The sequence below is a fragment of the Trachypithecus francoisi genome, unplaced genomic scaffold (genome assembly GCF_009764315.1).
Source record: "Trachypithecus francoisi isolate TF-2019V2 unplaced genomic scaffold, Tfra_2.0 Contig00485, whole genome shotgun sequence".
Taxonomy (NCBI): Eukaryota; Metazoa; Chordata; class Mammalia; order Primates; family Cercopithecidae; genus Trachypithecus; species Trachypithecus francoisi.
In genome coordinates this window covers 1-25,993 of record NW_022680672.1, presented here as the reverse complement: position 1 = coordinate 25,993, position 25,993 = coordinate 1, and the positions used below count along the sequence as shown (strand labels likewise).

Here is a 25,993-nt window from a genome sequence, read left to right as displayed (position 1 = left end):
GCTCTCTATTCCTGACACTGCTAGGTGAGAGGGAGGTAATTATGTACGCTTTATGGAAATTATTATGGGTCTGTCTTCTCCTCTCCCCCAACATCCTGTCAAAAAGTGACCCTGTAGAGTATAATCACGATGATTTCTCTTGAGTTCATATTGTCATGTTATAATTTCTTTTCTTTTTTTTTTTTTTTTTGAGACGGAGTCTCGCTCTGTCGCCCAGGCTGGAGTGCAGTGGCCGGATCTCAGCTCACTGCAAGCTCCGCCTCCCGGGTTTATGCCATTTTCCTGCCTCAGCCTCCCGAGTAGCTGGGACTACAGGCGCCCGTCACCTCGCCCGGCTAGATTTTTGTATTTTTTAGTAGAGACGGGGTTTCACCGTGTTAGCCAGGATGGTCTTGATGTCTTGACCTCGTGATCCGCCCGTCTCAGCCTCCCAAAGTGCTGGGATTACAGGCTTGAGCCACCGCGCCCGGCTTAATTTCTTATGTTATAAAGAAGATCTTTGAATTTGAAAACTGGAACAAAATGAAAATATTTGCCCAAGATAATATTAAGAAAATTAGTGACACAGTCAGGTTAAACACTTTTAATTTCTTAGTCTAGTTTGCATTGTAGAGGAGGCTTCTACATTTAAGCAGTTGTTGTTACCAGCTACTTGTTGCTGTGGAGAGACTGCATAGTAGCAGTATACATAGTTCTTTTCTTTGAATTCCTTTAGGGTCCTAAGGTAAAGTACACCTGGATTTTACCCAACAATAACGTACTTATTGGGCAGGCCATGTAACCTTCAGAATAGTGACCCTTAATCTATTCTAAGTTTCAGGCTCCTCTGAGAGTCTGACCTCAGAAAAGGTACCTCAGAAAAGGTACATTATACTCAGATGTACAGAATTTTCACACAATGTCATAGGTTTTATGACTTCGTAATGACCAGTTATGGCTCCTTCAGCAGTCCATGGCTTTCAAGTTGAGAATCTATGTTCTGTAGCAAGAATATGAGCGTCATCTCTCTTTCCTTTCCTTCCTCCCTCATACTTTCCCTCCTTTCCTCTGAATCCCTTCCTTGAAACTCCCACTCCCTCAATCCGTTAAAAAAAAGAATATGAGTGTCAATCATATGATTTGGAAGTTTTGCCCCCATTGTTTAGGAAATTAAATCTTTTTTTTTTTAATAGGCCAATAGTCCTCAAGACTTAAGGATGTTTTATGAAAAAAACAGGAGCTTAATGCCTAGGTATGTGTTTAGATTACACTGGGTTTTACTATTTGTGAACACAGTGTTGTTTATTTGAACTGTTTGTGTTTTATGTATTCTCATTTTTGAATTCTTTTTTAGTTGATAATGTGAAAGCATTTGTTATAGCAAATTGGAAAATTGGTGGCACATCATAGGTGTCTGTGTAGTACTGTACTCTTTTTTTTCTTTTTTAAAATGTAAATTTGAAAGAAAAAGATACGGAAGTTACATGTGTTCCTTGTGGGGAGGGTAATATGGACAGAATAGATACGCAGAAAGTAGAAAGTGAATTCCCCACAGCTTTGCTCTCTTCTTTAGGGGTAACAAGAGTTTGCTGTGTCTCTTTCTACATAGTTTTTGTGGGAGTTCTTTATACATGTTTGAGTGCTTGTTTTCCTTTTGTTTTCTCTTGAACTTGTATCTTGAGATGAGTGCTTGTTTATGTATGTATTTATACACACACATAGTTTAAGACAAATTACATCATATTTTGTGAGTTGTTTGCAGTGTCCTTCTGTTTTTTACTTTGTAGTACATCACAGATGATGTTCCTCAACAGGATGTGGAAGGCCACTGTATGCTTTTTTATTTTGAGACTAGAGTCTTGCTCTGTTGCCCAGGCTGGAGTGCAGTGGCACGATCTAGGCTCACTGCAACTCCGCCTCCCTAGTTCAAGCAATTCTCCTGCCTCAGCCTCCCTAGTAGCTGGGACTGTAGGTGCCCACCACCACACTTGGCTAATTTTTGTATTTTTTTTTTTTATTAGTAGAGATGGGGTTTCACCATGTTGTCCAGGCTGGTCTTGAACTCCTGACCTCAAGTGATCCTCCCACCTTGGCCTCCTAAAGTGCTGGGATTATAGATGTGAGCCACCATACCTGGCCAACTGTATGCTTTTTTTGTTGTTGTTTTTTAATGATTAATAGACTATTTATATAGGCAGGAGTACATATAGTCATCGACAGACTTAACATGAGAGATTAAATGTCTGACCCAATTTTCCTCCCCGGATGAGCTTTTCTTTCCTGTCCCTGTCAGTTTTGAAAACATGATAGCAGAAGAAGAGGGGTCCAAGTCCACACAGAGCTCCCAAGAGTGAGTTTTTAGGAGTGAGTCTGAAATTAGGATAGGTATTTGCTGATCTTGCATAGGTCCAACGAATCAAGGCAGGATCTTCGATGAGCCCTCTGCAGTTGGGGTGGTTGTACTGAAGCAGGTACTCTCGTTTCAGCCAGACTCTTATGGCCAATGGCTCAACTTGCGCCCGTCGGGTTTCTGGAGATATGTCGTATTTGGCTGGGTCGAGGGCTGGGGGCAGAGTGGCCAGGCGCGATGGAGTATACTTTGGGAACGACATCTTGGTGACCCAGGGCACAACTGCACCTGCCAGTGTATGCTTTTAAATGCCACAGAGAGTCCCATAGATGTACATTATTTTATTTAATCAGATCCCTGTTTTCATTTTTTGGTCACTACAAACAGGCTCTAGTGAAGTATGTGTGTGTGTGTGTCTGTGTACACCTTTGTGTATGTGTGCATTTTGTTAGTTTGGACTCCTAGAAATGGAATTGTCAGACCAAAAGATACACTTTCCAAATAGGCTATCCCAGTGAATACAGCAAGATAGAAGACTGCCCCTTTTCCCTCATTTTTACCAACACAGAATGTTAGCGGATTTGATGCTGTACAAATGCATAAGGACCAGTTAGCTATTAATTTAATTTAGATTGTTCTCTTCATTAGTGAGTTTGGCTCCTTTGTACTTGTTTAATATCATTTTCTTTTTCTTTTTCTTTTTTTTTTTTTGAGATAGAGTCTTGTTCTATTGCCAGGCTGGAGTGCAGTGGCATGATCTTGGCTCCCTGCAACGTCCACCTCCCGATTTCAAGCCATTTTCCTGCCTCAACCTCCCAGGTAGCTGTGACTACAGGCAGGCTACCACGCCCGGCTAATATTTGTATTTTTAGTGGAGACAGGATTTCACCATGTTGTTCAGGCTGGTCTTGAACTCCTGACCTCAAGTGATCCACCCGCCCCAAAGTGCTAGGATTACAGGCGTAAGACACCGTGCCCAGCCTGTTTAATATATTTTTGTAATTCTTATTCTTTGAATTGTGTACTTCTATTGCTTCACTCATTTTCCTATTGCTTGTTGTTTTCATATTGGATGTTAGGAAGTTGTATTAGTTCTCACTTGTGTTTAAGTGCTGCCCTTTTCCAGATGGAAATGGAGGTGGCTATTTTGTAATAGAGAACATTATAGCAACTATTAGTGCAAGATTGAAGTCATGGTAAAACTCCACATTGGGCTTGTGAGGTGCCTTACTCCTGCAGATACTCAGATAACAACAAGCACAGTACAGGAATCTTCTCAATTTGATGCTATTTCTCAAAGGCAGTTTAGTGCTTTTTTTTCCTTCTTTAGATGACTCTTACATGGTCTTCTTGGTATAAATGTATTGGTATTTGTGAAACCACATACATGTTTTAGTTTACTATATGGAAGGCAAAAATTAATGTTGTTTATATATATAAACTTATCACTTAGGTGGTTGTGTTTTTCCTTTCCCCCAGTATTCCCAGAGAAACATCACCTTATTTGGCTAATCTCCTTTTGGGTTTGCTTCAGAGAAACCAAAAAGATAGAATGGACTTTGGTAAGAAATAGTTTCAACTTTTGCATGCTTTCTAACTTCATTGTTTTATGTGCTGAAAGATTTAAAAAATAGAGATTTCAGAAGAAAATTGAAGTCAGTTTCGCTTTTCTTTTTGTTTATTTTCTTCACTAGTTGCGTAAATATTTATTGAGTGTTTATTACTATGTTCTAGGTATGGGAGATAGAGTAATAAAATCACTGTCCTCATGTAGTATATATTCTAGTGGTAGAGAGAGACAAGAAACAAATTAAAAACCATAGTTACATATTATATTAGAAGTTGCTAAGTATTGTGGGAATAAAGAAGTGGGGGTGGAGTGGGGGTGGGGATTGAAATTTTATTTTATTTTATTTTTTTATTTTTTTATTTTTTTTTTTTTTGAGACGGAGTCTCGCTCTGTCGCCCAGGCTGGAGTGCAGTGACCAGATCTTGGCTCACTGCAAGCTCCGCCTCCCGGGTTTATGCCATTCTCCTGCCTCAGCCTCCCCAGTAGCTGGGACCACAGGCGCCCGCCACCTCGCCCGGCTAGTTTTTTTGTATTTTTTAGTAGAGACGGGGTTTCACTGGGTTAGCCAGGATGGTCTCGATCTCCTGACCTCGTGATCCGCGCGTCTCGGCCTCCCAAAGTGCTGGGATTACAGGCTTGAGCCACCGCGCCCGGCCTTGAAATTTTAAATAAGATAGTCAGTGAAGACCTTATTGAGAAAGTGACATTTGAACAAAGACTTGACTTGAAATGAGAGTGAGCCATAGGATATCTGTGGGAAGAGCTTTTTAAGCAGAGTGAACAGCCAATACAAATGCTTAGGGCTGGGAACATGCCTGTAAGCTTGAGGAACAACTAGAAAGCCAGTTGAAGACTTGGGTTTTCCCACAAAGTGTGATGGGAGCCATTAGAGAGTTTTGAGTGGAGGAAAAGTGATCTGACTAATGTTTTTAGAAAGGATCAAGCTGGCTGCTGCTTGAGAATAGACTGTGTGCATATAAGGGGAAGAGCAGAAGCTGGGAGACTAATCAGGAGACTCTTGTCGTTACCCAGGTGAGAGATGAGTGTAGCTTCGACTAGGATAATAGCAGTGGAGGTGGTAAGAAGTCTTTCTGGAGGTAGAGGCAACGGCATTCACTGAAGAATTGAATCTGAGGGTGTGAGAGAGAAGACTCAAGGATGACTCCAAAGTTTTTGGCCTGATCAGCTGAAAGGATGTTGTCAGTTACACTGATGGGAAAGACTGTATGGATAGAGCAGGCAATGGGGACAAGATGAGTTTCTGTTGGATATGTTACATTTAAGATAACCATTGGATGTCTAAGGGTGGATGTCAGAAGTGCACTTGAATTTCAGAAAAGTCTAGACTGGGGGCAGATTGGGGAGTTGTCAGCCTGTGGTTGCTATTTATTTATTTAATTAAAAAAATTTTTTTTTGAGACAGGATTTTAGTCTGTCACCCAGGCTGGAGTGCAGTGGTATGATCATGGCTCACTGCAGCCTCGACTTCCCCAGGCTCAGGTGATCCTCCAACCTCAGCCTGCCCAGTACCTGGGACTACAGGTGTCCAACACTACCCCTGGCTAATTTTTGTATTTTTTTGTAGAGACAGGGTTTCGTTATGTTGTCTAGGCTGGTCTCAAACTCCTGGGCTCAAGCAATCTACCCACCTTGGCCTGCCAAAATGCTGAGATTACAGATGTGAGCCACCATGCCCAGCAATATTTATTAAATAGATTATTTTCTCTTTTTTTTCCCCTTTATTTGAGAAAAGGCCTCACTGTATTACCCAGGCTGGACTGGGAATGCAGTGGTGTGATCGTAGCTCACTGCAACCTTGAACTCCTCGGCGCAAGTGATTCTCCCACCTCCGCTTCCTTAATAGCTGGGACTACAAGCCTGCATCACCACAGTCGGCTAATTTTTTGTTTTGTTAATTTAATTAATTAATTAATTTGTTTTGAGACGGTATCTCACTCAGTCGCCCAGGCTGGAGTGCAGTGGCGCGATTTCAGCTCACTGCAAGCTCTGCCTCCCGGGTTCACGCCATTCTCCTGCCTCAGCCTCCTGAGTAGCTGGGACTACAGGTGCCCGCCACTATGTCTGGCTAATTGTTTTGTATTTTTAGTAGAGACAGGGTTTCAGCGTGTTAGCCAGGATGGTCTGGATCTCCTGACCTCGTGATCTGCCCATCTCAGCCTCCTAAAGTGCTGGGATTACAGGCGTCAGCCACGGCACCCGGCTTTGTTTTGTTTTTGAAACGGAGTCTCGCTCTGTCACCCAGGCTGGAGTGCAGTGGCACGATGTTGGCTCGCTGCAACTTCCGCCTCCTGGGTTCAGGCAGTTCTCTGCCTCAGCGTCCCGAGTAGCTGGGATTACAGGCACTCGCCACCACGCCCGGCTAATTTTTTATATTTTTAGTAGTGACAGGGTTTTTCACCATCTTGGCCAGGCTGGTGTTGAACTCCTGACCTTGTGATCTGCCCACCTCAGCCTCCCAAAGTGCTGGGATTGCAGGTGTGAGCCACCATGCCCGGCCTGTTTTGTTTGGTTTTTGAGACGAAGTTTTGCTGTTGTTGCCCAGGCTGGAGTACAGTGGCACGATCTTGACTCACTGCAACTTCTGCCTCCCAGGTTCAAGCCATTCTTCTTAGCCTCCCAAGTAGCTGGGATTACAAGCGCCTGCCACCATGCCCTGCTAATTTTGTTTGCTTGTTTGTTCTTTTGAGACGGAGTCTCGCTCTGTCGCCCAGGCTGGAGTGCAGAGACGCGATCTCTGCTCACTGCAACCTCTGTCTCCTGGGTTCAAGCGATTCTCCTGCCTCAGCCTCCTGAGTAACTGGGATTACAGGAGCACGCCCCTATACCCAGCTAATTTTTGTATTTTTAGTAGAGATGGGGTTTCACCATGTTGGCCAGGCTGGTCTCGAACTCCTGACCTCATGATCCGGCCTGCCTCAGCCTCCCAAAGTGCTAGGATTACAGGCGTGAACCACTGTGCCTGGCCTAATTTTTGTATTTTTTTTTTTTAGTAGAGATGGGGGTTTTGCCATGTTGTTTAGGCGTGTCTCGAACTCCCGGCCTCAGGGGATCCACCTGCCTTGGCCTCCCAAAGTGCTGAGATTGCAGGCGTGAGCCACGGGGCCCAGCCCAGTCGGCTAATTTTTTTACCCTTTTGTAGGGATAGGGTCTCACAATATTGCCAGCGCTATTCTCGAACTCCTGGCTCCAAGCAGTCTTCTTGCCTCAGCCTCCCAAAGTGCTGGGATTACAGGTATGAGCCACTGTGCCTAGTGAAAATAGATTATTTTCTAGTGTACTGTTTAAATTCTTTCATTGAGTCTTCTGGCTTTTTTGTGCTATTTGTTATTTTTTTTAATGATTGATCTAGGGATTACAGTATGCATCTTAATTTATCACAATCTACTTTATATAAATACTAGTTGAGGCGGGGCGTGGTGGCTCATATTTGTAATCCCAGCACTTTGGGAGGCTGAGGTGGGCGGATCATGAGGTCAGGAGACCAAGACCATCCTGGCTAACGTGGTGAAACCCCATCTTTACTAAAAGTACCAAAAAAATTAGCCGGGCATGGTGGCAGGTGCCTGTAGTCCCAGCTACTCAGGAGGCTGAGGCGGGAGAATGGCATCAACCCGGGAGGCGGAACTTGCAGTGAGCCAAGATCTTGCCACTGCACTCCTCCAGCCTGGTTGACAGAGTGAGACTCTGTCTCCAAAAAAAACAAAAACAAAAGCAAAACAAAAAAGTAGTTGAATTCCATTAAAATATAGAAGCTTTGTTCCGTTAATATGGCTTCATTTGCTCTTCCCTTTGTGCTGTTATTGTCTCACATATTATGTCTATGTTGTAATCTCAGCAGTGCAGTGTTACAACTATTGCTTTATACAGTCTTACCTCTTTTTTTTTTTTTTTTTTTTTTTTTGAGACGGAGTCTCGCTCTGTCGCCCAGGCTGGAGTGCAGTGGCCGGATCTCAGCTCACTGCAAGCTCCGCCTCCCGGGCTCACGCCATTCTCCTGCCTCAGCCTCCCGAGTAGCTGGGACTACAGGTGCCTGCCACCTCGCCCGGCTAGTTTTTTGTAGTTTTTTTTTAGTAGAGACGGGGTTTCACCGTGTTAACCAGGATGGTCTCGATCTCCTGACCTCGTGATCCACCCGTCTCGGCCTCCCAAAGTGCTGGGATTACAGGCTTGAGCCACCGCGCCCGGCTCAGTCTTACCTCTTTTAAAGAAGTGAGGAGAAGAAAGGTGAAAAGCATGTATAGTATCTTTTTGTGTGTTTCTCTTTTTTTTTTTCTGAGACAGAGTCTTACTCTGCATCCAGGCCTAAGTACAGTGGTACAAACATGCCTCACTGCAGCCTTGACCTCTTGGGCTCAAGTGATCCTCCTGCCTGAAACTTCTATGTAGCTGGGACTACAAGTGCACACCACCATGCCCAGCTAATTTTTTTTTTTTTTTTATTATACTTTAAGTTCTAGGGTACATGTGCATAACGTGCAGGTTTGTTACATATGTATACTCGTGCCATGTTGGTGTGCTGCACCCGCCCAGCTAATTTTTAAATTTTTTGTAGAGAGGTTTTTGCCATATTGCCCAGGCTGGTTGCCAACTCCTGGGTTCAAGCAAACATCCTGCCTCGGCCTCCCAGAGTGCTGAGATTACAGGTGTGAGCCATCATGCCCCGCCTTAGAGTATTATTTTAGCCTATACATTTATCATTTCCGGCACTCTTCATTTATTCTTATGGACTCAAGTTACTGTTTGGTGTCTTTTTTTTTTCTTTTTGTATTTTTTTGTATCTCTTTTTTGTTTGGTGTCATTTTTTTTTTAGCTCATATAATTCCATTCCTTTCCTCTTTTGTGTTGTCATATATATTAATTTTTGTATGTTACAAACAAAACCCAGTAGTACAGTTTTATAATTATTTTATACAGTTGTCCTTTAAATTGGTTAAGAGAAAAATACATAATGTACTCTTCTATAATTATCTGCATAATTACCAATGCTCTTTATACAGATTCTCAGAATCTTCATTTATCTGGGAATGTCATTATTTCCCTTTATTTGCCTTCACTTTGGAAAAGTGTTTTTTTTGGTAGATACTGAATTCTTGGTTGTTAGGATTTTCTCCAGCCAGTACTTTGACTATGTCATCTTACTGCTTTCTGGCCTCCGTTGTTTCTGATGAGAGGTCACCTGTTAATCTTACTAGTTTCCTTAGTGGCTGATGAGTCATTTTTCTCCTAGTGCTTTTGAGATTTTTCTCTGTCTTAGATTTTCAACAATTTTAACTGTGATCTGTCTGGATGTGTATCTCTGTGTTTATCCTGCTTGGAGTTTATTGATCTTTTTTGATTTATAAATAAATGTTTTTCACCGAATTTGGGGAGTTGTCAACCATCATTTCTTAAAATATTCATTCTGTCCCTTTCTCTTTCTCTTCTCTGAGACTCCCATTATGTGCACTTAATGGTCTATGCTTGATAATATCCCACATCTGAGTCTGTTCATTTTTCCATATTGTTTTTTCCTTAGAGTTTTTCAGATTGGAAATATCTATTGATCTGTTCTCAGGTTTGCTGATTATTTTATTCAGTTATTGTACTTTTTAACTCCAGAATTGCCATTTGGTTCTTTTTTATAATTTCCGTCTTTTTCTTGATATTCTTTATTTGATGAGTCACTGTCTCCTGCCTCAGTCTCCTGCATAGGTGGGACTACAGGCACCCTCCACCATGCCCAGCTAATTTTTTGTATTTTTAGTAGAGTTGGGGTTTCACCGTGTGGGCCAGGCTGGTCTCGAACTCCTAGGTTCACATGACCCACCCACCTCGGCCTCCTGAAGTGCTGGGATTACAAGCATGAGCCACTATACCCGGCTGGCTTTCTCTATTTTTAAAAATGTATTTATAATAATTGCTTTAGGCCAGGTGCGGTGGCTCAAGCCTGTAATCCCAGCACTTTGGGAGGCCGAGACGGATGGATCATGAGGTCAGGAGATCAAGACCATCCTGGCTAACACGGTGAAACCCCCTCTCTACTAAAAAATACAAAAAAACTAGCCGGGCGAGGTGGTGGGCGCCTGTAGTCCCAGCTACTTGGGAGACTGAGGCAGGAGAATGGTGTAAACCCGGGAGGCGGAGCTTGCAGTGAGCTGAGATCCGGCCACTGCATTCCAGCCCAGGCGACACAGCGAGACTCCGTCTCAAAAAGATAAATAAATAAATAAAATAACTGCTTTAAAGTCTTTGCTAAGTCCAACATTTGGCCCTCTCATGACAGTTTCTATTGATTGCTTCATACCCCTGTGTATGGGTCATACTTCTTTGTTGCTTTGTATGCCTTGCAGTTTTTTGCTGAAAATCAAACATTTTGTACAATACAAATAGCAACTTGAGATTTGCACCCTCCCCCTCTCCCAATTGGGGGTTGTTCTTTTTTTTTTTTTTTTTTTGAGACAAAGTCTTACTGTGTTGCCTAGGTCAGAGTGCAAGGACACAACTCAGCTCACTGCAACCTCCACCTCCCGAGTTCAAACGATTCTCCTGCCTCAGCCTCCCAAGTAGCTGGGATTACAGGCGCACACCACTACGCCTGGCGAATTTTTGTATTTTTAGTAGAGATGGATTTCACCATGTTGGCCAGGTTAGTCATGAACTCCTGACCTTAAGTGATCTGCCAGCCTCGGCCTCCCAAAGTGCTAGGATCACAGGCATGAGCCACGATGCCTCGTCGGATTGTTCTATTTGTTTAGTAATTTGCCTGGACCAAATCCGTGGAATATTGTTTTCCTTGCATTTTTTTTAACATTGATTTATCTCCAAAGTTGTTTTTGTATTTTTTTCAGTTAAAAAAATTATAAAGCCCAGTTTCCTAGGGATCACCCCTGTCTACAATTTTTAGTGGTCAGCCAGTGATTGGTCAAAGGTGGTGCTTCGAGACAGTAAGTTACCATCCTTTGTCCATTGATCTCTGCGTGGCTTGGGGAACGCATTAAAAGTTCAAGCACAGCTGGGCATGGTGGCTCACATGTGTAATCCCAGCAGTTTGGGAGGCTGAGGTGGGCAGATCACTTGAACTCAGGTGTTTGAGACCAGCCTGGACAACATGGTGAAACCCTACTACTAAAAATAAAAAAATTAGCTGGTGTTGTGGTGTGGGCCTGTAGTCCCAGCTACTCAGGAGGCTGAGCTGAGAGGATTGCTTAAGCCTTGGAGGTCAAGGCTACAGTGAGCTGTGATCATGCCAGCGTCCCCAGCCTTGATGACAGAGTGAGACCCTCTCTAAAAAGAGGAAAAAAAAGAAAATGTTTTATTTATCTCCAATCTTTATTATTTGACTCCAATCTTTATTATTTCTTTGCTTCTACTAGTTTTGGACTTAGTTTGCTGTTTTTCTAGTTCCATAAGCATGCAGTTAGCTTATTGATTAGATGTTTCTTTTTTTTTTGAGACAGAGTTTTGCTCTGTCACCCAGGCTGGAGTGCAGTGGCGCCATCTCAGCTCACTGCGACCTCCATCCAGCTTCTGGGTTCAAGCGATACTTCTGCCTCAGCCTCCAGAGTAGCTGGGACTGCAGGCTCACGTCACCATGCCTGGCTAATATTTTGTATTTTTAATAGAGACAGGGTTTCATCATGTTAGCTAGGCTGGTCTCAAGCTCCTGATCTTGGGTGATCCACCCGCCTCAGCCTCCTAAAATACTGGGATTACAAGTGTGAGCCAGCATGCCTGGCCTATTTCTTCTTTTTTTTGAGACAGAGTCTTGCTCTGTCACCCAGGCTGGAGTACAGCAGCACAATCTGGGCTCACTACAACCCCCGCCGCCTGGGCTAAAGCAATTCTTCTGCCTCAGCCTCCCGAGCAGCTGAGATTACAGGTGCCCGCCACCACACCTGGCTAATTTTTTTGTATTTTTAGTAGAGACGAGCTTTCACCATGTTGGCCAGGCTGGTCTTGAACTCCCGGCCTCAAGTAATCTGCCCACGTTGGCCTCCCAAAGTGCTGGGAGTGTAGGCGTGGGGCACTGCATGTGGCCCCATTTCTTCTTTTTTAAAGGAGGTGTTTACAGGTATATTTTTCCCTCTTACTACTGCTTTTGCTACATCCCGGAAGTTTAGTATGTTGTGTTTTCATTTTCATTTGTCTCAAGATATTTTCTTATTTCCCTTTATGACTTCTTTGACTCAATGGTTGCTTCAGAGTTAGTATTATTTGGCTCTATGTCCCACCCAGATCTCATCTTGAGTTGTAATCCCCATGTGTCTGGGGAGGGGCGTGGTGGGAGGTGAGTGAATCAAGGGCGCGGATTTCCTCCATGCTGTTCTCGCGATAGTGAGTTCTCACAAGATCTAATGGTTTGAAAGTGTGGTACATCTCCTTCCTGCTCTGCAATGGTAAGACATGCTTGCTTCCCCTTCGCCTTCTGCCATGATTGTAAGTTTTTGAAACCTCCCCAGCCATGGAGAACTAAATTAAACCTCTTTTCTTCATAAACTGGCCAGTCTCAGGTAGTTGTTTTGTTTTGTTATTTTTTTATTTATTTATTTTTTTTGAGACGGAGTCTCGCTCTGTCGCCCGGGCTGGAGTGCAGTGGCCGGATCTCAGCTCACTGCAAGCTCCACCTCCCGGGTTTACGCCATTCTCCTGCCTCAGCCTCCAAGTAGCTGGGACTACAGGCGCCCGCCACCTCGCCCGGCTAGTTTTTTGCATTTTTTAGTAGAGACGGGGTTTCACCGTGTTAGCCAGATGGTCTCGATCTCCTGACCTCGTGATCCACCCGCCTTGGCCTCCCAAAGTGCTGGGATTACAGGCTTGAGCCACCGCGCCCGGCCTGTTATGTTTTTTTTAGGGACAGAGTCTTGCTCTGTCACCCAGGCTGGAGTGCAGTGGAGCAGTCTTGGCTCACTGCAACCTCCACTTCCTGGGTTCAAGCGATTCTCCTGCCTCAGGCTCCTGAATAGCTGGAATTACAGCTGCGTGCTGCCACGCCTGGCTAATTTTTGTTTTCTTAGTAGAGACCGAGTTTCACCATGTTGTCCAGCTGGTCTTGAATTTCTTCTGTTCTCAAGCGATCAGCCTGCCCGGGCCTCCCAAAGTGCTGGGATTACAGGCATGAGCCATTGCTCCCGGCCTCAAGTAGTTCTGTATAGTGTGTGAAAACAGACTAAAACAAGAGTGTTTTGTTTAATTTCTACATATTGTGGGTTTTCCCGTTATTTCCTCTTATTGATTTCTAGTTTCTTTTTTTTTTTTTTTTTTTTTTTTTTGAGGCGGAGTCTCGCTCTGTCGCCCAGACTGGAGTGCAGTGGCGCAATCTCGGCTCACTGCAAGCTCCGCCTCCCGGGTTCACGCCATTCTCCTGCCTCAGCCTCCCGAGTAGCTGGGACTACAGGCGCCCGCCACCTCGCCCGGCTAGTTTTTTGTATTTTTAGTAGAGACGGGGTTTCACCATGTTAGCCAGGATGGTCTCGATTCCTGACCTCGTGATCCGCCCGTCTCGGCCTCCCAAAGTGCTGGATTACAGGCTTGAGCCACCGCGCCGGCCTCTTTTTTTTTTGAACAGAATCTCAAAAGGACAGGAATGAACCACTGTGCCCAGCCCTCGATATCTACTTTTATTCCATTGTGATTGGAAAAGATAATCAATCACCATGATTACAGTCTTTTGAAATTTATGGGCCAGACATGGTGGCTCATATCTGTAACCTTAGTGCTTTGAGAGGCTGAGGAAGGAGGACTGCGTGAGGCCAGGAGTTTGAGATTAGCCAGGGCAACATAGTGAGAACCTGTCTCTACAAAAAATTTTAAAAATTAGCTGGGTGTAGTGGTGTGCACCTTTAGTTCCAGCTTCTTGGGAGCCTGAGGTAAGAGGGATTGCTTCAGCCCAGGAGTTTGATGCTGCAGTGAGCTAATTGCACCCCTGCATTCCAGCCTGAAAAACAGAGCGCGACATTGTCTCTGATTAAAAAAAAAAAATTATTAAGACTTGTTTTGTGGCCTAAGGTGTGGTCTGTTTTGGAGAATGTCTCACGTGCACTTAAGAAAAATATATGCTCTGCTCTCGGAGACTAGAGTACTTTGTGTGTCTGTTAGGTCCAGTTAGTTCATAGCATTGTTAAGTGCCTCCATTTCCTTATTGATGCTGTAGCTGGCTATCCTATGCATTACTGAAGGTGGGATATTGAAGTCTGCAACTATTGTTGTACACATCTCCTTGTCACTTCAGTTGTCAATGTTTGCTTCATGTATTTTGGGGCTCTGATGTTTATAAATCTTAAATTTGCTTGGTTAATTGACCCTTCTATCATTATTTAATGTCTTTTTTTTTTTTTGAGACGGAGTCTCTGTCGCCCAGGCTGGAGTGCAGTGATGTGATCTCGGCTCACTGCAACAACCTCCACCTCCCAGGTTCAAGCAAGTCTCCTGCCTCAGCCTCCCGGGTAGCTGGGACTACAGGTGCCTGCCATCACGTGATGCCCAGCTAATTTTTGTATTTTTAGTAGAGACGGGTTTTCACCATGTTGGTCAGGCTGGTCTTGAACTCCTGACCTTGTGATCCGCCCTCCTCAGCCTCCCAAAGTTCTGGGATTACAGGCATGAGCTACCGCGCCTAGCCCTTTTTTTTTTTTTTTTCTTTGAGACAGGGTCTTATTCTGTCACCTAGGCTGGAGCGCAGTGGTGCAATCTTGGCTCACTGCAACCTCTGCTCCTGGGCTCAAGCGATCCTCTCATGTCTGCCCCCCAAGTAGCTGGGACTACAGGTGCAAGCCACGATACCTGGCTAATTTTTGTATTTTTTTGTAGAGAGGGGTTTCACCATGTTTCCCAGGCTGATCTTGAACTCTTGAGCTCAAACGATCCACCCGCCTCCAGCCTCCTAAAGTGCTAGGATTACAGGCTTAAGCCACTGTACCTGGACTTATTAATGTACTTTTTTTCTTTTATAACAGTTTTCAATTCAAATTCTATTTTGTCTGATAGCCAACCTTGCACTTCTCTTTTGCTTGGAATAGTTTTTTCCATCATTTTGCTTTCAATATATTTGTGTCTTTAAATTTAAAGCGAGTCTCTTTTTCTTTTTCTTTTTTTTTCTTTTTTTTTTTTTCTTTTTTTCTTGAGACGGAGTCTCACTCTTTCACCCAAGCTGGAGTGCAGTGGCACAATCTCAGCTCACTGCGACCTCGGTGTCCCAAATTCAAGCTATCCTCTCACTTCAGCTGGTTCCACAGATGTGCAGCACCATGCCTGGCTAAGTTTTTTGTATTTTTGGTTTCACTGGTCTTGAATTCCTGAGCTTAAGCGATCTGCTTGGGATTAGAGGCGTGAGCCACCTCACATGGCCTAAAGGGAGTCTTTGTTTACAGACAGTTTATAGTTGGATTATTTCCTTTTAATCTACTTTGCCAATCCCTGCCTAGGGAGATCTATTTACATTTAAAGTAATTACTGATAAGGAAAGATTTTTGCCATTTCACTATTTTTATGTCTTACAGCTTTTTTGTCCCACATTTATTCCATTACTGCTCTCTTGTGTTGTTTGGTTTTTTTTTTAATAGTGATGTGTTTTGATTCCCTTCTCATTTCCTTTTGTGTATATTTTTCCTTGTGGTTACCTGGGGATTACATATAACATCTAAAGTTACTGAATTCATATTAACTTAACTCTAGTTGCATACAAAAACTACTTCTGTATTGGTCTGTCCCCCCTTTATGTTGATATCACAAATTATGTCTTTATAATTTAATGCATTTGTCTTTTGAACTCTGTAGAAAGTGAAAAGTAAAATTACAAACCAAAATTACAGTACTATTAGATTTTAAATTTCTGTTGCATTTATCTTTTCCAGAGATCTTTATGTCTTCATGTGGCTTTTCTTTACTGTCTAGCTCTTTTCATTTCAACCTGAAGTACTCTCTTTAACATTTCTTATAGGGGAGGTCTTGTTATGGTAATGAATTCCCTCTGCTTTTGTTTTTCTGGAGATATTTTAATTTCTTCCTGAGTTTTGAAGGACAGTTTTGTGGAATGTAGAATTCTCAGTTTACTTTTTTTTTTTTCTTTCAACACTTTAGATAATATCCCACTGCCTTCTGGCCTCAAGATTTCTGATGGGAAATTGGGTGATATTCTTATTAAGAATCCCTGTACATTACAAGTTGCTTCTCTCTTGCTTTTTCCAAGATTCTCTCTGTCTTTTGAAAGTTTGATTCTGTATCTCTGTGTGGGTCTCCTCAGTTTGTCTTAGAGTTTTTGGAAGTTGCTTTTTTTTTGGAGACGGAGTTTCTCCCTTGTTGCCTAAGCTGTAGTGCAATGGCAGGATCTTGGCTCACCGCAACCTCTGCCTCCCAGGTTCAAGCGATTCCCCTGCCTCAGCCTCCTGAGTAGCTGGGATTACAGGCATTTGCCACCATGCCCACTAATTTTGTATTTTCAGTAGAGACGGGGTTTCTCCATGTTTGTTAGGCTGGTCTCAAACTCCCGACCTCAGCTGATCCACCCACCTCCGCCTCCCAAAGTGCTGGGATTATAGGCGTGAGCCACCACGCCCGGCCCAACCTAATTCTTACCTTAGATACAAACAGCAATACTTGAAAATGTCAGACCAGAGAAATCATGAAGACATGTTTAATGAAAATACTTAGCAAATTAACCCTGATCTTGTAGTTTTTAGGGAAAAAAGTGACTTTTCCTGTAGTAATAGTTGTGATACTAACAGAGATTTGTGGAAATACACTCCAGGATTTTGGTTTGCTAATGTATAGTATAATATGGAAATCCACATTGGTATTTAAATAAGATGGACTGGAATTTGAATTCTAGTCCCTCACCTTACTAACTCTTTGACATTGGACAAGAAACGTGGTCTTTTGTGTGCTTTTAATTTTCTTACCCATGATAGGAGGATATATTTCCTCTGATAAGGTTTGTGAAGCACCCAGTTCATTGTCTTAGTGAATGTCGAATACTCAGTAGAGGATAGCTGTAATTGTTTCCATGTCAGGGAAAAGATGAAATGGTCTGAATACCTATTTTCTTAATGTTTGTAAAGTTGGAATAAAATTAAGTTCATGTAGTTGGAAATATTTATACCTATTAGGGAGAAGTTAAGCTGAGAGTTGCTGAGAAGTTAACCATGAGATTATTGTCAATAGTGAAACAACTATTGAATATATTCTTTTTGTAGTTTTTTTTTTTTTTCTGAGACGGAGTCTCACTCTTGCCCAGGCTGGTGTGCAGTGGCGCGATCTCGGCTCACTGCAAGCTCCACCTCCAGGATTCATGCCATTCTCCTGCCTCAGCCTCCCGAGCAGCTGGGACTACAGGCCACCTTGCCTGGCTAATTTTTTGTATTTTTAGTAGAGACAGGGTTTCACCATGTTAGCCAGGATGGTCTCAATCTCTTGACCTTAGGTGATCTGCCCGCCTCAGCCTCCCAAAGTGCTGGGCTTACAGGCGTGAGCCACCATGCCTGGCCAGTTTTTTCTCTTTTTAATGTGAAACCAGCATTAGGAGTACATCTAGGGGCGAAGGATAGTTTTTTGTATAAATCAGCTGCCTCAATTTCTTCTTAGGACAATTAAGAGCTGTAGTTCACATGGGTTCTACACGGGCCTGGAGATCACAGTTCTCCTGTGGGGCTGTCCACTGCGGGGTGGCATATGTTAGAGAACATGTCTGTGTAAGTAGCATCAGAGTATGTTGTGTTGGTGATAGATGTTTTGAAAATTCATAATTACTTAAAATTTGTTATGATTATAAAAATAATTTTTATAGAGGATTTATAAAAAATATGCTTTTATATTTAATGGAAATGGAGGCTATATAAAGAAGTTAAATTCTGATCTCAAAGACGTTGTGTTGAATACGTTGAGAAAAATAACCTGGTTGATATTTTAGTCACTGTCTCTTTAAAGGTTACATTCTCATTTCTTGTTACAGAAGCATTTTTTAGCCATCCTTTTCTTGAGCAAGTTCCAGTAAAAAAATGTGAGTACCCATTTTTTGTATTTTCACTTAATGAATGCAAGCTTTAGGAAAAATTAATTATTTTTATTACAAAATTAATCTTCTATTGTGCCTCTTAAAATTTCATTGAATTTACTTTTTTTTTTTTTTTTTAATGGAGTCTTGCTCTGTCACCCAGGCTGGAGTGCAGTGGTGCAACCTCTGCCTCCTGGTTTCAAGTGATTCTCCTGCCTCAGCCTCCGGAGTAACTGGGATTACAGGCGAGTACCACCACACCTGGCTAATTTTTGTATTTTTAGTAGAGACAAGGGTTCACCATGTTGGCCAGGCTGGTCTCAAACTCCTGACCTCAAGTGATCCTCCTGCCTCAGCCTCCCAAAGTGGTGGGATTATAGGAGTGAACCCCTGTGCCTGGCCTGATTTTCTTAGATACCTACGATTGTGTTTGTTGAATAACTGTTCTATTTTTCCTTCTGAAACAAAGTTGAAATAGTTTTAGTAATTGCTGCATTTTTAGTTTCATCAGCAGATGTGGTAATAAATAGGTGAATGCAAATTTTCGGGGAACACAAAGGTGTAGTGGTTTTGGCAGGTGTTTCTATTATACAGGTCATGTGACTGCACTACAAAATGATGTAGTTCATTTGTGTTTCTTCCTCTAGCTTGCCCAGTTCCAGTGCCCGTGTATTCTGGTTCTGTCTCTGGAAGCTCCTGTGGCAGCTCTCCATCTTGTCGTTTTGCTTCTCCACCAGTAAGTTCTGGTTTTATTTAAAATAGTTTCAGAGTTAGTGCTATTACTTCTGTTCTCAAATGGAGCATGAACATACACTGTGGATATTCCTTTTATGTGTAATGTTTACTAATACAATTGAGGTTTGGGAGAAATAACATTATAGTTGGGTCAAATGGACCTGTATTTGGACCTCTGCCCATATGTTACTGTGTAAGCTCCAGAAAGAAATATCACCTCTCTGGGCCATTTTCCTCTGAACAGTGAGTACAGTAGTATGACCTTTTTATACCCTATGGTGTTTTGGTGATGATACTTACAAAGAGTACCCATTACAGGTGGATAGGCAATAATATTTATTTTATATGAATGCTATAGACATGAGCTTGGATTTTTTTTGTATGTGGAATTTCTACTGATAGAGGAGTCACCTCTGAGCCAGATTTCACTGACTTAAGATTCTCTTAATCATGATTTTTGGCGCTTTAAGGTGGCTTCTACTCAAACCTCTTCCTTTCGCTGAAGCTCCCAAGCCATTTTCTTCATGGCTGTGTTCCCTCCCATTTCGGTACTTCTTCCTAATCCTGAGGCCTCTGGTCAGTCTTGTCACTTCCTACTCCACTCTCCCAGGGTTTTACCTAGCTTTCCTCTTAGGTTTTTTTTTCCTTTTTGTTTTTTTTTGAGATGGAGTCTTGCTCTGTCACCCAGGCTGGAGTGTAGTGGCGCCATCTTGGCTCACTACAACCTCCGTCTCCTGGGTTTAAGTGATTCTGTAGCCTCAGCCTCCCAAGTAGCAGGGACTACGGGTGCACACCACCACACCCAGCTAATTTTTTGTATCTTTTTTTTTTTTTTTTGAGACAGAATCTCGCTGTGTTGCCCAGGCTGGAGTGCAGTGGCGCGATCTCGGCTCACTGCAGCCTCCACCTCCCGGAGTCTCCTGAGTAGCAGGGATTACAGGCACGTGCCACCACGCCCGGCTAATTTTTGTATTTTTAGTAGAGGCAGGGTTTCACCATCTTGGTCAGGCTGGTGTTGAACACCTGACCTTGTGATCCACCCACCTTGGCCTCCCAAAGTACTGGGATTACAGGCGTGAGCCACCGCGCCCAGCCTTTTTTGTATCTTTCGTAGAGATGGGGTTTCACTATGTTGTCCAGGCTGGTCTCAAACTCCTGACCTCCAGTGATCTGCCCACCTTGGCCTCCCAAAGTGTGAGCCACAGCACCCGGCCCCAGACATCAATTTCTTGAATGCCTCTGGCACAAAGGTAGGGGAGCCATAAAAGTGAGGCAACTCAGAGGTTTAAGTGGAAGAGACTTGCAGCCTCCATGTGCCTTACCTGTTATACTAACGAGGACACCTTTTTTTGTATATCAAGTGAGCGTAATTTACCTACCTTGTAGGGTTCTTCAGGGATAAGTGAGTGCAAGCACTTACTGCATGCAGGGTCTGACACATAGTATATAATGCAGGAGGTGGCAACTGTTAGGTAAAGCAGATGCAGATGTAGCCTGTTGCAAACAGACAAGTCTCAAAACTGGCAATAAATGTTTCTTACGCAGCCCTGCAAATTCATACCAAGCAGATAAAGCAGATTATGTTAATAAGACTTACGTTCTGGTCAACTAAAAAATTAAGAGCCAGGCATGCTGGCACCAATCCTAGCCCTGCTGCTTGCCCACTCAGTGACTTTGGGCCGGTCAGTTAGAGAGGTGGGCCATGGTGTCCTCATCTGGACCATAGCTTGATTAACTTTTGCTTGCAGGGTCCTGGTAGTAATGTGTGGGAAGTGTCTAGCCATGGCAAATTCTCAATGAATTGTGGCCATTATTATGAACCATATATTTGACACAATGTAATATGAAAAGCAAAGCTTGTGCTAGAGAAAAGAACAACAGGGAAGAATCTAATTTTGGGAGAGCAAACATAAAGGAGCCTGTGGGATGATAGTGTGACTGAGGGATGAGAGGCCAGCAGGGAGGATGTTGAACTGGAAATTTTCTTTGACTGGAGAGAGCATTTTGGGGTTTTTGTTGGTTGAAAGAGAACAAAATAGCAGCCAGGTTAGGGCTGCCAAGGAGTAGCTGAATGTAGAACTAACTGGAGGAGTGAAGAGAGGCAGGAGAAAGAGAAGGCCTTTTTTAGGTGTTAGAAACTCTGGTGGACAAACCTATTTTTACTGAGGCAGGAAGACTGATCCCAGGAGTTCAAGACTAGCCATCTCTACTGAAAAAAAAAAAAAAATTAGCCAGATGTGCCTGGGCATGAGTGTAGACTCAGCTGTGAGGGAGGCTGAAATGGGAGGATTGCTTGATTCCAGGAGTTCAAGGCCAGCCTGGGCAATATAGTAAGAACCTGCCTCTACTAAAAAAAAAAAAAAAAAAAAATCCATCGGGGCGCGGTGACTCGAAGCCTGTAATCCCAACACTTTGGGAGGCTGAGGTGGCTGGTTCAGGAGATCAGGACCATCCTGGCTAACATAGTGAAACCCCATCTCTACTAAAAACACAAAAAATTAGCCGGGCGTGGTGGCACGCACCTGTAGTCCCAGCTACTCAGGAGACTGAGGCAGGAGAATTGCTTGAACCTGGGAGGTGGAGGTTGCAGTGAGCCAAGATCACGCCACTGCACTCCAGCCTGGGCAACAGAGCAAGACTCTGTCTCAATAAAAAAACAAACCAAATGAAAAACAGTAAAATGGCCGGGTGTGGTGGTTCATGCCTATAATCCCAGCACTTTGGGAGTCTGAGGCGGGTGGACCACTTGAGGTCAGGAGTTTGAGACCAGCCTGGCCAGCATGCCAAAACCCTGTCTCAGTGTTTTTTCAAATACAAAAATTAGCCAGGCATGGCGGCGTGCACCTGTAATCCCAGATACTCAGGAGGCTGAGGCAATAGAATCACTTGAACCCACGAGGCAGAGGCTGCAGTGAGCCGAGATCACACCACTGCACTGCAGCCTGGGTAACAGCGAGACTCCATCTCAAAAAAAAAAAACCAACAATAAAATAAGTCACTGGCATAAACATACCCTTTTTATGTCTTATTCATTAGAGTTCTTTAAAACATAAGGTTGGGCTGGGCTCAGTGGCTCATGCCTGTAGTCCAGCACTTTCGGAGGCCGAGATGAGTAAATTGCTTGAGATCAGGAGTTTGGGACCTGCCTGGCGAACACGATGAAAGGTTGTCTCTACTAAAAATACAAAAATTAGCCAGGTGTGGTGGTATGCGCCTGTAATCCCAGCTACTTGGGAGGCTGAGGTGGGAGAATCGCTTGAACTGAGGAGGCGGAGGTTGCAGTGAGCTGAGATTGTGCCACTGCAGAGTGAGACTTTGTGACTTCGTCTCAAAAAAAAAAAAAAACAACAAAAAAACACAGATAAGGTCAGCTGGGTGCGCTTGCTCTCACCTGTAATCCTAGCACTTTGGAAGGCCAAGGTGGGAGGATTGCTTGAGACCAGCTTGGGCAACATGGTGAAATCCCATCTCTACAAAAAAATTAAAAATTAGCTGGGTGCTTGAGCCTCTGACTTCGAGGTTGCAGTGAGCTATGATTGCTCCACTGCACTTCAGCGTGGGTACAGAGAGACCCTGTCTCAACAACCAACCAACCAACCAATAAACACCATTTTAGGAAGCCTTTTTAAAAAATGGAACTATAGTAGACAATGGGGAAAAAGGGAAGTACAAATCTTTGTATATAGTTTCCAGTTACTGGGATTGGAAAATGGGGTGGTTTTATAGACCTTATATTTAACATAATGTGTCAAAAATAAGATGATTTCATATATGCATCCCTTTCCTTCTTTCTAGGACTGGTGTAGACTCATACAGAGGCTTGAGATACGCAGGCATGCGATATAGCATTGTCGTTTTTACATTCTCATGTAAATATCTAGCTACTATTTTATTCTAGAAAAATTCTAGGCCCCCCCAAAACAAAAAATTATAAACAATAAAATCTCCAAATCACTCTTTTAATTATGATACTGACTGGAGATTAAATGCTGTTTAGATGGTAAATCTTGAATATTTATTCATTTATTTATTTATTTATTTGAGACAGAGTCTCACTCTGTCACCCAGGCTGGAGTGCGGTGGCGCGATCTCGGCTCACTGCAACCTCCACCTCCTGGGTTCAAGCAATTCTCCTGTCTCAGTCTCCTGAGTAGCTGGGATTACAGGCATGCACCACCACTTCCAGGTAATTTTTGTATTTTTAGTAGAGATAGGGTTTCGCCATGTTGGCCAGGCTGGTCTCGAACTCCTGACTTCAGGTGATCTGCCTGCCTCAGCCTCCCGGAGTGCTAGGATTATAGGTGTGAGCCACCTCGCCCAGCCTATTTATTCATTTTATAACATTTATTGATTACCTACATTGTGTGATGTTCTGGTTTATACTAATGTCAGGTCCCTGACATTAAGGGGGTTTTAATTGTATGGAGAAGAGGTAGGTAGCTCAATCATTGCTAGAAGCATATGTATATGTATCTTCATTGCCTATGGTAATGTGATTGGGGAAATCAAAATTAGGCTAAAGATTTAGGAAGGCTACTCAGAAGAGGGGATTGTTTGAGCTGAGTTTTGAAGAAAGTTTGCTAGATCAATTAGTGAAAGAATGATATTGTAAGCAGAAGAATTTCCGTACATGAAGTCGTAAAAGCGTGAGCCACTGAAGGAACTCTCTAGCTCTCCATGGCCACTTACATTTAAATTTGTTAAAATTAAGTGAATTTTAAAATTCACTTTCTTATTCACACCAGCCACATTTCAAGTGCTTAGTAGCCTTAGCTAGTTGGTGGCTCCCATGGTGCATAGCTCAAATATAGGCCTCTTCCATCACTGCAGAAAGGACAAGGCTGTACTCAGTAGATCAGTTTGGTGGATGTAGAGAGCATTGGTGATGGGTGAAGGGAAAAGACAGCTAGAGAGGTAGAGCCCTGGCAGTATTTGGAGGTCAAGCAAATGAATTTCAGCTGCATTCTTAAAAGTTGTAGTGAGCCAGGCCGATGGCTCACACCTGTAATCCCAGCACTTTGGGAGGCCTAGGCTGGTGGATCACGAGGTCAAGAGATTGAGACCATTCTGGCCAACATGATGAAACCCCATTTCTACTAAAAATACAAAAATTAAGCTGGGCATGGTGGGGTGCGCCTGTAGTTCCAGCTACTCGGGAGGCTGAGGCAGGAGAATTGGTTGAACCTGGGAGGCGGAGGTTGCAGTGAGCTGAGATCACCCCACTGCACCCCAGCCTGGTGATAGAGCGAGACTCCATCTGAAAAAAAAAAAAAAAGTTGTGGTGAGCCATTGGAATGATTTTAAAGTGAAGAGTGCTGTGATCCACTGTGTTTTTTAGCTAGATTCTCCCAAAAGCAGGGTGGAGGACTAGGTTGGAGTGAGAGAGGAAATACAGAGGTCTCCACTAGCGGAGAGAGAACACCTTGAGACCCTTGCACCTTTTATCATCATTATTGTCATTTTTGTCATTACTGTTTTGAGAACAAAGCCTGAACTAAGGCGGCAGTAGGAAAGGAGAAGAGTCAGGTAAGAGAAAGGCAAAGAGCTCACAGGTCTTGAAGATTGCTTGAACTTGGGACCTGAGGAAGAGTGAGACTTTGCTGGTGACAATGGCTGACTGGCAAGGTCACTCTGAGGGAACTTGGGGAGCAGTGCTTTGGAATATAAAGGTGAGAGTTAACATACAGGCACGGATGTGTGTATAGGCAAGTGAACAAAGGGATCTAGAGCTCGTCAGAGAGAATCCTGGCTGGAGATCAAAAAGTGGGAACCATCATTCTGTGAGTGGTAGTTAAAGGTAGGAGGGACGGTGAGCATGGTCGCTCGGATAAATACAACAGCTGAAGCGTGAGGAGCCGAGGGTGGCTCATGGGGAACTCTGTACTCTTCTGCTCCTCCTTTTTGAGGGGCAAATGAGAAGTATGTGCTCACAAAAGAGACTCAGGAGTCCCCAAGAAGTAGGAGGAAAAACAAGACATTGCAGGGTCACTGAATGAAGGGGCAGAGTGTTGAGAAGAATGGGCCACAGTACAGATGGAGCAGAAAGTTCAAGTACCTTAAGGAGTATGGGAAATACCTGCTGGACTTGGCAATAGAAATTATTGATAATCTTAGTAAAGGCAATTTTATTCAAGATTGAAGACAGAGTGGGTTGTGTTGAATTAAGGAATATATAGGATGTGACAAATTTGAGTCAGTGAAGATGATATTTCAAGGAATCTTTACAGGCTCACACCTGTAATCCCACACTTTGGGAGGCTGAGGCATGTGGATCATGAGGTCAGGAGTTCAAGACCAGCCTGGCCAAGATGGTGAAACCCCATCTTTACTAAAACTACAAAAATTAGCCAGGCATGGTGGCAGACGCTTGTAATCCCAGCTACTCGGGAGGCTGAGGCAGGAGAATCACTTGAACCTGGGTGGCAGAGGTTGCAGTGAGCTGAGATCATGCCACTGCACTCCAGTCTGGGTGACACACTGAGACTCTATCTCAAAAAAAAAAAAAAGGTCGCAGATGCGGGGATACTGCCACAGGCCAATCGTTTTTTGGACTTGGAATTCTCCACTGCTGGTCCACGCCACTGTTTTCTCACAAAGGGGCATCCCCCGAGTTGGAGAAAGAGTCATTCCCGGGGGCGGAGCAAGATGGCCGAATAGGAACAGCTCCAGTCTCCAACTCCCAGCGCCAGTGACACAGAAGACCGGTGATTTCTGCATTTTCAACTGAGGTACTGGGGTCATCTCTCTAGGGAGTGCCGGACAATCGGTGCTGGTCAGCTGCTGCAGCCTGACCAGCGTGAGCTGAAGCAGGGCGAGGCATCGCCTCACCTGGAAGCGCAAGGGGGAAGGAAATCCGTTTTCCTAGCCAGGGGAACTGAGACACATAACACCTGGAAAATCGGGTAACTCCCACCCCAATACTGCTCTTTAAGGAAACAGGCACACCAGGAGAATATATCCCACACCTGGCCGGGAGGGTCCCACGCCCACGGAACCTCCCTCACTGCTAACACAGCAGTCTGCCGCGATCTATCTGCAAGGTAGCAGCGAGGCTGGGGGAGGGGCGCCCGCCATTGCTGAGGCTTAAGTAGGTAAACAAAGCCGCTGGGAAGCTCGAACTGGGTGGAGCTCACAGCAGCTCAAGGAACCTGCCTGTCTCTGTAGACTCCACCTCTGGGGACAGCCCACAGCTGAGGTCCAATAGGGAAAGCAGCGGGGGCGGGTGCAGAGGCGAACGACTCTGTCTGACAGCTTTGGGAGAGCCGTGGATCTCCCAACGCTGAGGCTGAGATCCAAGAAGGGACAGACTGCCTGCTCAGGTGGGTCCCTGACCCCTGAGTAGCCTAGCTGGGAGACATCCCCCACTAGGGGCAGT

General features: G+C 43.9%; 2 protein-coding genes across 2 annotated transcripts in view; one reads left to right on the top strand and one right to left on the bottom strand.

Moving 5' to 3' along the window:
* The window catches only part of LOC117084433 (serine/threonine-protein kinase ULK2-like), a 49,107-nt gene extending 30,172 nt beyond the window's left edge, over window positions 1-18,935 (top strand). The window contains exons 8-11 of the mRNA XM_033213119.1: window positions 1,173-1,231; window positions 3,809-3,891; window positions 17,842-17,889; window positions 18,531-18,935. Of these exons, the coding sequence (XP_033069010.1) occupies window positions 1,173-1,231; window positions 3,809-3,891; window positions 17,842-17,889; window positions 18,531-18,640 (300 nt within the window). The 3' untranslated portion in view covers window positions 18,641-18,935. The remainder of the gene's footprint in view (window positions 1-1,172; window positions 1,232-3,808; window positions 3,892-17,841; window positions 17,890-18,530) is intronic.
* On the bottom strand, window positions 2,202-2,731 carry LOC117084440 (NADH dehydrogenase [ubiquinone] 1 beta subcomplex subunit 4-like). Its single transcript, XM_033213128.1, has one exon. It carries the CDS (start codon window positions 2,589-2,591, stop codon window positions 2,202-2,204), a length of 390 nt encoding a protein of 129 aa, XP_033069019.1. The 5' UTR covers window positions 2,592-2,731.
* Window positions 18,936-25,993: the final 7,058 nt, after the last annotated feature.

What these genes read in the sequence shown, in the direction of transcription:
- LOC117084440 (XM_033213128.1), bottom strand. Translation starts at nt 2,591, where the DNA reads ATGTCGTTCCCAAAGTATACTCCATCGCGCCTGGCCACTCTGCCCCCA.